Genomic DNA, 10,876 nt, shown 5'->3' on the forward strand with positions numbered 1-10,876 from the left:
ATCATGCTATAAATCACTGCTAACCATGTTAATAAAACTAGATATATGTAAATTTTTATTTGCACTACATTATTAAATATAATTTCTAAGCAAAAGGAAATTTTCAGAAATCTGCCAAAATGGTCAAGAGGGAAGAAAAAGCAACTCAAGGATAACGTAAGTTGTTTAATTTTAAGATGCTAATTGAAAATTCAGTTTAATTTTCAAACCCAAAAATAGAATTTTCCAATAATGAAAAAACAAATTAAAAAAAGGAAAAAACAACATTACCAATGATAAATCTAGAAAAGACTCAGGTAGGATAAACAATAATGACATCACTGTATTAATCCTTATCAAGATATGATAATATGAATTCCTCTAACAAATAAAACAGTAAAGCATATTTCATGGTAGTCTTCATTTTCTTTTTGTCACTTACACTTCACAAATCTGTTCATCCAACTAAAAACTACCTTTAAGAAAAACATTTTTAGGTTTTCCAATACTTTGGTTATAATTAAATGTGACATTTATCCTATGTAATAACATAGCATTTACATCTTATGCCATATGCTTGCTTAATATAGAAGTTAAAAAAAATTACTCTAAAACAAATGTTTCTGCATTTCACCACTGAGATTTCTTCATCCTCAGGTTCAGCAGACAAATCTCCTCTGTTCGCCCACTACCATCCAGTGGCAAATACATGTAACTACAAGCTAAACTGAGTACCCCACAACAATCAATTCATCCCTTCTACTGCTGCCAATACAGCAAAAAGTAGGACAGAGTAGTTATGAGAAATACAGTGTACACTCATGCAGGAGAACACTAAGTTTCTCTTACTTGGCACACACTGTTCGTTTCATTAAGTTCCTGGCAATATCTTCAGAGGGAATGCTAAGAATCCAAAAAGGAGACTGAAAGAAACAAGAATATACAACTTAGTGAGCGGTTTTATGGCCTCATGTGCTTTCATTTAAGAAATCAATAAGGAGAGATTGCTATTTGCTACTTTTATGTAAGAATACCTGAACTGACTCTAACCAAAAAAAACCTGCTCCAATAGTAAAAAAGTAAATTATTTTAATCAGTAACCTGTTAGGATAATACAGTACAATGTCAGAACACTTTTATAAGTGACTGTATAAACAAAAATACCAGCAAAATTAAAGTTATTTAAACTTAAGGTTAAATTTGTATCTGCTCTTATGTAGTTTGACCAAATGAATTAACGCAAATCATAATCTCAGAATTTTTTTTACTGTTGTTAATAATTTCTTATAACACACCTATTTTATCTTTAACTACTAAGTAATGTATTTCTTTGAAAGATCCCTTTTTTTCTAGGTAGCTGCGGTCACCTGAAGGGTGGGAGAGGGTATCTTTGTGATGGAAAATTATAGAGTATATTATTAAGTTACCACTTATTTTTATTATTTTATCTAAGGAAAAAAGTTCCAAGTGCATCAGGGGTATTTCAATACTCAAGATTATAGGCACTTTTAAGCTCCACCCAGATAGATATTCCCTTGCCAGAAAACAGCAAAATGCAGCAAGACTGTAACCTCAGTCATCACCCTCACCCAATTGTATCTACACTCTCCCTCTTTTCCTCCTCCCCCAATACGTGAAAGTCATCAGAAGAGTAAGTCCAACACGAGGGGTCTTTCAACTTAAGTTCTCTCATCTTTTGCAAGAAATCCTCCCTGCAACACCTAGTCTTTATTCCCATATTTATACTACCCTACAGAAAAATTCAAAACAATCCAAAAAGGAAAAAAGATGGTCATCTTAGTATTATTTTTATCAGGGAAAATCTAAAAGCAACCTGAATGAAATGAAATAATTAAATTACTGTAGAGCTAATAGATGGAAAATATTGTGATAAAGGCTGTGTACTAACACATGCCTGTATTAAAGCTATCAAATGAAAAATGCAGTTGTTCATTAATAGCATTACAACTGAGGGAAAAAAGTATATGAAAAAGGACTAGAAGGCAGTGTCCCCAAATTATAAGTCATGTCAAGGGAGAAGAATTGTGAATGATTTTTTTCTTTTCTATTTCCCAAACTTTTCTAATATACACTGATAAACTGTCAATAACAAAATACAAAGCTTATAAACTCACAATCTCACACATGCACGATTTCACAGTTTAAAATAAGTACGAATACAAGCCTGAAATTCAGTTACATTATAATTATACCTCATCAATAGAAGACAGCCTCTTTTTTAATGACAAGACAGATACAAATTATGGTATAACTGTCAAATTAAAATTTAAAAATAAGTGAATACTGAAAATAAAGCTAACTTTCCAAAATAAAAATTTTTCCAAAATATCCTTTTTACTCAATTGCCCCTAGAAGCAGACAAGAGTAACCATAAAAATATAAATTTAAGATTTTAAGTTCTTCTCTTCAAATCCAAGGTTCTATGCATAAGGATACTACATATAGTCTAATGAAAAATAGACATTCAACTTACCTTTCCATAAGTTTCCTGACTACTGGTGAACTGACCTCCGAAAAGTGAAAGCAAAGACTTTATTTCCTATATGAAAAATATTAGAGAGAGAATACAGTTTAATATGGGGTCTTTAAATCTACTGAGATATAGTTATAATACAATAAAAAAGAAAAAGAGTGGGTTGGCTGTCTACCTAAGGCATTTAAATGTTGATACCAGACAAATCACAACTCTGGGTTATGAAAAAAATTTACAGTAACAACCATAGTAAGTAATTTCTGAGAAATTTTTGATTAAAAAAAAAAAAGAGTTGCCAAAAGACTGAGAAAATGCCCTGATTTTGAAAAGGAAAAGCAGATTACAAAAACTATAAGTTAGTAAATCTGATAATGGATCAGTAAAAATAAAATAATCAGATGATTTGAAAATGTTCAGAAAAGAAATTAACACGTTAGTAATGATGCTTAAGATTCTTGTTTCTGCCCTTTGAATATTAATATCATAAACATTTTCCTCCTTGGCATCAGAATTGCACATTTTTCAGCAGGAAACAATATACTTTATGTCAGACATTTAGTTGGTTTTCAATTTTAGCAGTTTAAAATAAGGCTAAATACCCATTTTCATAAATATATGGCTTTTTCCATATTTTAGATTGTTTCTTTAGGATACAGATGCAGTAAGTAGTATTACTATATCCAGGGATGTGAAAATTTTTTTAGCTCCTTAAAGTATATATGGCCAAAATACTTTCTTAAAGGACCATCCTAAATTATAATACAAGGGTATCAATTTGCCTTCCCTACTGCTCAGCTAAATGTTGTACAGTTTTTGTTAAATAGATGAAAAAATGGCACTTTTACTTTGGCTTTGATTACTAGCACAGGAAATCATTCTTAATATATTTGTTTACAAGCTGCATTTGGAACCATTCTTCTTCTAAAACTAAAATCATTAGCGATGTGTTAATTGATTAAAAGAAGACCAATAATAGAATTTTGCCAAATGTCAGGCAAGAGTGAAGAGGGTCCCTTTATAGATTAAATCTGCTGTCTTGCCCAGTTAATCAGATGAATAAACATATGTTGCATTAAAAATAAGAAAAGTGGGTAACTAGGAAGTATCACCATGGATTCATTAAGCACAAGTTACAGTAAGTTAAACTCCTTTCTGGATAAATTTACAGAACTAGAAAGAGAACACGACAGCTACTTTAAAAACATCAGGCATACAAAGTTGAAATCTGTTCAAATAGCATTATACTCTATGAAGTAATCACTCTGTATTGATAAACACAAGATGACTATACAAATTTTATGATTTATACTACTAACAAATTTTGTCTCTTCAAATAATATAAAGCAGGTAGAACGCCACTCCTGTGTAGGTCTCACAGAAGAGGAAACCTAATGAGGGGTTAGTGTCCACATCGCAGGGTGCCTACAATCTCCTTTCCTCCCAACCAGGGGAAGAAGCCTTAACACTCAATCCATCATGAGCCACAGCCACCATGAGAGAAAGTATACTCAGACCATGAAGTCCTCCAGCTCAAGAACAAGAAGAATGGGAGGCTGGAGCAACTGGAGCTTTTTCTGTCTTTCCTTTTGTCTACGCAACACATGTTCTTTTAATCCCTGGTATTAGAAGGTGCTGAATTCAGTTGAACCATGTGAACAGACCTAGAATCAGTATAGACTATCAGTAAATCACTGAAGGTAGTCCAAAAGTCACTTTGCAACCTGAGTGACAAAAATTTGAATAGGAAGCATCACTGGACCTCAAAGTCAGACCACACAACTACATGGCTTTATATAAGATATATACCCTTTACATGTCCTCCAACTCTCAGTTCCTTCATCTGTAAAAACAGGAATCAGCTACCTCACAAGGGAAGGAGATCTGTAAAGAGAGGAGCAAAGAACCTAGGCTGTTATTAAAGGAATCAAGATGACGATGACCACAACAGTGGGCTTGAAGTCCAGTGACTCAAGAAATCAAGACTGACAAAGTTATAATACTCAAAAGAAAAAATGAAGTTATAGATTAAGTTACTCAGCCTAGAATGATTACTGTTCATGCTGTATCAAAGCATATTATGAAATCAGCTTTACGTTTAAAACATGAAAGTTTGCTGCTCTTGGAATACACTGTTAAAAATCACGAACAGATAAAAACACAAAAGTGCTAAGAGTTTAAAAAAAAAAAAAGTGAAGTATTAGAAGTTTTATGGAATAGCATTAGCTTCACTACCCAAAATCTAAGCAATGACTTAAAAGTGAAAATAAATATGGTAACCCAAGTTTCAAATTCAAAAACAAAACACATATTAAACTGCATCAACCTACTTGGGAAAAGCAAAACACAAGATTTTTACTCATCATATAGCAAATTCACTTTCCAGTTGAGAATCTTTCACATTAAGAACAAAAGAATTTGTATTAGACATTAGGTATAAAAATATGGCATAATCTGGGGCATACCTGATGCATTAATTCACATGAGCTTTTCAGTTCTTTTAGCCACTAACTTTTTCATCCATTTTGTCTTCTTCAGAACCAGCAATAAAACCCAGGTGTCTGAACTTTACTTTTAGTACAGGCACCTTTAAGGCAGCTGCAAGCTAAAACTGGTGCTGATTAACCACACAGAGGTAAAGACCACACTTGCATTCTTAATCTCTCATTTTAAATCATAAAGGCAGCTACTCATTACAGCTTTCCCGCCTAGCAGTTTTAATACAATAGATGGGTCCAAAAGTGTAGACTCCTTTTAATAGCCTTCCTCGAAGGGATCCTACTTCACTCAATTCAATATTTATTAAAACAACTAATATGTGCAAGGCAATGAGCTATGTAAAGATAGATACATATTTATCCTGAGGGAGCTTAAGGTCTAGTAGAACTAACATAACATTTAACCTAGTAACTGAACGTAAGGTGTAAAATAGTGAGTACTACTAAAGAAGCCAGGAAGTATTACACTAGAGTACAAAGGAAGATAAAGATTTCTTCAGTTTTAGAAGAAAAGTTTCAAGGAAACTCATTTAAGTCCTGAAACACAGAGAAAATCTGTACAGAGAGAGGACTTTTACTTCCAGCAAATGTGGTAATTCAGATTAAGCCTACAGTTGAGAAGAATGAGAAAAACCTGACTCCTGCCTAAAGGCATAAAAAGATAACAAGAATTTCTAAACCATGATCCAGAGAGGATGGAAATTTCAAGGTGCAGCCACTCTCTCTCTGGGACATTTACCAATTCTAAAAGGAGCTGTGAGAGCGGATAGCCCTTTGACAGCTTAAAGCAGCCAGAAGAACAAAAATGGAGGCCACCCATGGGAAGGAAAGGAAGTTTAATAAACCACCCAGTTTAGATTGGGATCCCCCAAAGCTACACACACTAGCAGTGTGTGCGAATCAGCACAGAAACAGAACTTAATGCCCAGAGATGAGATCATGTGATCCTAGATTGTCAATGCTCCTATCTTCCTCAAGAGGATTTACGTCATCCTAGCCCTCATTTATTTTTTCAAATGAATTTTCAAATATATCTGGCATATATTTAAAAAACACCCAGCACATATATATAAAAAAAAAAACAAGACAAAAAATACACAAAAGAAACAGACACGTCGGACCTCTTTTATCAGTCACATACGTTAACAGTGGTTTCTATGCTGAACGGGACAAAAGACAAAATTAAAAGTTTTGGCAGAGGATAAAAAACTAAAAAAGGAAATTCCACATTTGAAAAAGAATCAAGTAAAAATATAAACCTAAAATAAATATGTGGGTAAATCTAAATGAATACTGACTGTATAAAATCAGTAGATTGAAGAGTGGGGTAGAAAAGACCCAAAGGAGAGGGGCATCATTCAGGGAATGATGGAGAGCCAATTTGGGCTGCACGGTGTGTTGGGGGAAGGGGTGGGAGGGCACAGAGGACAGAACCATGGAATGGTGGGCCTTGAATGCCAGACAAAAGAGTTTCAGCCTTGGGGCAATGGAGACATAAAATAGAACTGAACTTTTGGGCAGTTACGCGGGAAAGACATTAACTATGAAGAGTTTAAGTGACTGAAGAATTTAAGTAGGAAGAAACAGGTAAAATCACTAAGTACTAGGGATGCTATTTTTAAGACTGCAGCCTAACCGCTCCATTCTCATTGCATTGCCTGACTATAGCACTGGCCCTCCTTGTGGTATGCTTTCTCAGGTACTCCAGAATTAGCTTTCTAAAACGCAAACGATTGCTAGTCACTTCTTGATTAAAAAAAAAAAAAAAAAAGTCACTTCCTGACAAAAAAAAGGAAAAAAAGTCAATGGCTCTCCATTAAATCTAAAATAAAATCCAAATTCCTTCCAATGGTTTCAAAACACTCCAAGATTTAGATCCTACCCACCTCTCTAGCCTCACTGCCCAATACTTCATCCTCTTACCCCACACATCCCACACCCCAAACCACCATAATCCACCATCCCTCTGTGCCTTTACACTTTCTTTTGTTTCTCACTGATGCGGGCTTTCCAGTCCTCTTCATCCCCAGAATATCTCCTTTATCTACTAAGATCTAATTAAAATATTACTTCCTCTGTGAAACTTTATGCCCTCGCACCCCATCTTGCCCATGCACCCATCCAGCGAAACATTAGTCCTGAGTCAATGCCTCAATCTTCCTTCAAAACTCCTAAGGCCAGTGAGTTGAGCACAACTGAAGAAAATCACAGAATCTTGGCACAATTACAAATACATAACCTTCACTCTCAGCTGGGTTTTCAGCATTCCTCTAACAATTTTCTTCTCAGTTGTTTAGCTTGTCCGCTCCTTCTTTTGCTCTCAATGATTACTTCAAATTTTACTATTTTTCTTGATTTCTCCACTCAACCGTTTGGCCCCCCATCTCTCAAGAAATAACCTGGACTCATTCATTACCTAGAAAACAGGCTTTGGGGCAGCTACCCACACCCATCATCACTCCTCTGCCCACGCTCCCCTTCTATTAAAGGCCCACACCTCCCACTGTATACTTATATCCATTTTCCCCTTCCCTTCAGCCTACAAACATGCCATTTCTCCAAAAGGGATGGGGATTCTCTCTCGACTCTAGGTCCCCCTCAAACTGTTAACCAATTTCTTACTTTCCCTTCTTATGTTAAAAACAGTCTATTTACCCTTCCTCATTGTCCAGCAACCTGGCTTCTCCCCATACAACTGCACAACAGCTCTAGCAAAATCCTAAAACTACCCTCTTGATTTTCCATGGTCTCCCACACTTCCTATTCTGGCACTTACCTATCTTGTGTCCTCCTTTTCTCACTTCCCCTTAATACTCCTAACTCCTCATTCCTCTCAAATCCATCCTCCGTATTGCTGCCAAAGTGATTAAAAAGAAAAAACAATCTGATTGTGTCAGTTCCTCAAAATTCTTCAGTGAAGTCCCCTTCCAAGTCCCAGAGTACTTAAGGCTTTGCATTTCTGAACCCTACCCTTCTCTCCTGCTCTCTTGTCATTCTTTGCTATATATTTTGGAATCCAGTAATAATGACTGGCTTGTAATTCTAATTTACTTATGTCTCTCCTTGGCCTGGCTAATTCCTACTCATACCCTCCTGGAAGCCATCCTAATGGCCAACATCCCCCACCCCTCAGGTGGATGAGATCCCTTGTATAAGCTCTGATATTTCCCTGCGTATCTATCACTGCACTTAGCAACGTTATTTCATAATACTATGTTTATGCATCTGCTCACCCCTTAACCTAAACAGTAAACTTATATCCCCAGCGTCCATCACATTCTATTACAGGTACTCTGAAAATGTTTCTTGAATGAATAAACATTTTCCCCAACTTCTCCATCATCTAACCCTACTACCCACCACCGCCACCACCACTACTCCCACCCCCACGAAACCTGACCCGCACGTTTGGCACTTAAAACACTACCCAGAGCAGTTGTCTGTCGTCTCTATTCTCCATTAGAAGAAGCGCACCTGGAGGGAGAGGGCCGGCCATATTCACCTGCCTAACTCCAGTACCTGGCACAAGAGCAGAGGAATGAATGAAAATGCTTAGCAGCTGAGAGAGGCTGTCTGGGACTTCTCTCAAACACCCTCCGCCGAGCCTGGACCCGTCCCAGGGGCCGAGGGATTGGGATAACGCGTGATGTTCCCGACAGCACAGATCCCCAGTCCCTGCGTGCTGAGCTTGCGCAGGTCGCCTCCAGCCGCATACCAACCCCACCGCGCCGTCCTCTCCCGCCGAAAGCGGGGGAGGGTCCTGCGGACTCACCGGCAGACGGAACTCCAGGTGCTCCTGTGCCATGAGCAGCAGATACCTGTTCAGAGAGCTCGGCAGCGCCATGGTATCCGCCCACAGTGCGCCTGCGCGGCCCGGGGTGTCTCACCCTCCTTCTTCCCCCACGGACCGTTTCCGCTGAGGCAGCGCCGGAGGGGACGGAAGCGGAAGCGGGGGGAGTCCGACGCTATCCTGAGGTTGGGTCCTCGCTTGCAGGGTTTGAACCTCGCCGCTCCAGGAGAGACTGCCTCGGCTGCCAGGTACCTTCTGGTTGAGTCTCTTGTGTACCGGGAGCTGGTGTAAGGGGCTGCGTTGTGTTCAAGGGCAGGTTGCTATGAGACAGCGTAGTTCCTAATGGTCCTCCTCCTGGCGTGTACTTCCAAATTTCCCTAAAACCCTTCAAATCCTAGTTCTCCAAAACTGGGCTGAAATGTCACTTTTTTGTGTGCAGACTTCTCTCACCACTCCAGGCTTTGGGGACTTAGCTGGACCACTCATTTACCATTTGGTATCCTTGTAGTATTTTTGCAATAACTTTTCAAAATACATGCCTTGTAAACCAGTTAGAATAAGCTCTTGAGGACCAAGAAGATCTCTTACGATTCATTCTGTACCTCACAATGTCCTCGTCAGAGTAAGTTCTCTTGACCCGTGAACAACAGGGATTTGAACGTCCCGCGTACACTTATATGCGGACTTTTTGTTTTTTCCCCTAATGAATAATACTACAGTACTACAAGGTTAGAGATTGGAGGACCAACTGTAAAGTTATACACAGATCTTTGACTTTGCAAGGGGTGGGTGCCCCAATCCCCACCACTCCTGCCCCCCCCCCGCCCCGCCTTGTGTTACACGGTCAGCTGTACCCAATTAAGTTGTATTGTTTGTTAGACTCACTTGACCAGTCAACAGCCCACTGTATATTAAAACAATGATGGAAGTTGCTTATAACTATTCACACTGGCCCTTAAAGGTGAACAGATTTTCTAAGGTATGCTCAGTTCAGTTGAAATAGTAAAAATGGCTGGCATATTGGGCACAAGTGAGAGATAAAGCTGAAAATGCTGATATATAATCTTGAGGGTAGATGGTGAGGTTTTCATATGCAAGAAAATTGCATAATCAGGTCAGTAATTTAGAAAGAACTCTGATGGAGGCAGTGTTAGAAAGGAAGCAACTGGAGGCATGGAACCCAGTCAAGAGATTCTAGTAATATTCAAGGCAGGAGAGGATGACTGTCTGAAAAGGCAGAGACTCTGAGCAGCGAAAGGAATTAACTGATTTTTGTTTGGGGTCCCTTCAAGGCAACACCCTGGTGCCAAAATTTTCTTGTCTGTCTGAGGGCAAAGTGTTTGGGAACTGTGAGCCTGAGAGCGTAGTTCCTAATGGTCCTCCTCCTGGCGTGTACTTCCAAATTTCCCTAAAACCCTTCAAATCCTAGTTCTCCAAAACTGGGCTGAAATGTCACTTTTTTGTGTGCAGACTTCTCTCACCACTCCAGGCTTTGGGGACTGACTTAGCTGGACCACTCATTTACCATTTGGTATCCTTGTAGTATTTTTGCTACAAGGAAAATACTTGTAGGCATACAAGTTCTGTTTATTTAATGTATAAATGCACTGAGAATAGACTGTAGGGTGGGCAAGGGCAAAAGCAGGGAGAAAGTGGAGGCTAACTGTAATAATCTAGGTAAGAGATGATGAGAACTTGGCCAAGATGACAGCAGTGGCGAGGAGTGAGAAGTACAAGTAGTGAGAAGTGGTCAACCTCTGAATATATTCTGAAGATACTGCTGATGGAGTTCGCTAATGTGTTAGATATGAAGTGTGAGAGATAGCTGGAGTCAAGGATGACTGCAAGATTTTTGGCCTGAGAAACTGAAAGATTGCAGTTGCCATTAATGAAGATGGGGAAGACTGAAAGGAATGGATAGGGAAGGGGGAAATTTTTAAGCTTGAGATTCCTATTTTATATCAGTAGAAAATATAATACATGTATCTGAAAGATATTTGACTTCAGATTGGTTGAATTAATGGATGATTGTTAATTGTAGATCCATCTCTACCCAGGTGGCTTTAAATAACTAATCATACAACAAGGATCTAATTCTCCTTAATCAAAAGTATATTT

The 10,876-nt window shown here is 38.2% G+C and overlaps 1 protein-coding gene across 6 annotated transcripts in view; it reads right to left on the bottom strand.

The window, feature by feature from the left end:
- The window catches only part of TRMT11 (tRNA methyltransferase 11 homolog), a 50,512-nt gene extending 41,644 nt beyond the window's left edge, over positions 1 to 8,868 (bottom strand). For 5 of the 6 annotated variants that reach the window (XR_006728419.2, XR_006728418.2, XR_012508628.1 and 2 more), the window contains exons 1-3: positions 8,741 to 8,868; positions 2,474 to 2,539; positions 829 to 902 (exon numbers count right to left, since the gene is read on the bottom strand). Coding sequence is in view for 3 of the 6 variants with exons in the window: in XM_074368405.1 (XP_074224506.1) it covers positions 829 to 902; positions 2,474 to 2,539; positions 8,741 to 8,812 (212 nt within the window). In the remaining 3 variants the exon portion in view is untranslated. Of the gene's footprint in view, positions 1 to 828; positions 903 to 2,473; positions 2,540 to 4,279; positions 4,355 to 8,740 lie in introns of those variants that run through there. The other variant, XM_045524472.2, reaches the window with a different exon arrangement.
- Between the last annotated feature and the right edge of the window lie 2,008 nt (positions 8,869 to 10,876).

Source organism: Camelus bactrianus, chromosome 8 (assembly GCF_048773025.1).
Source record: "Camelus bactrianus isolate YW-2024 breed Bactrian camel chromosome 8, ASM4877302v1, whole genome shotgun sequence".
In the NCBI taxonomy this organism is placed as follows: Eukaryota; Metazoa; Chordata; class Mammalia; order Artiodactyla; family Camelidae; genus Camelus; species Camelus bactrianus.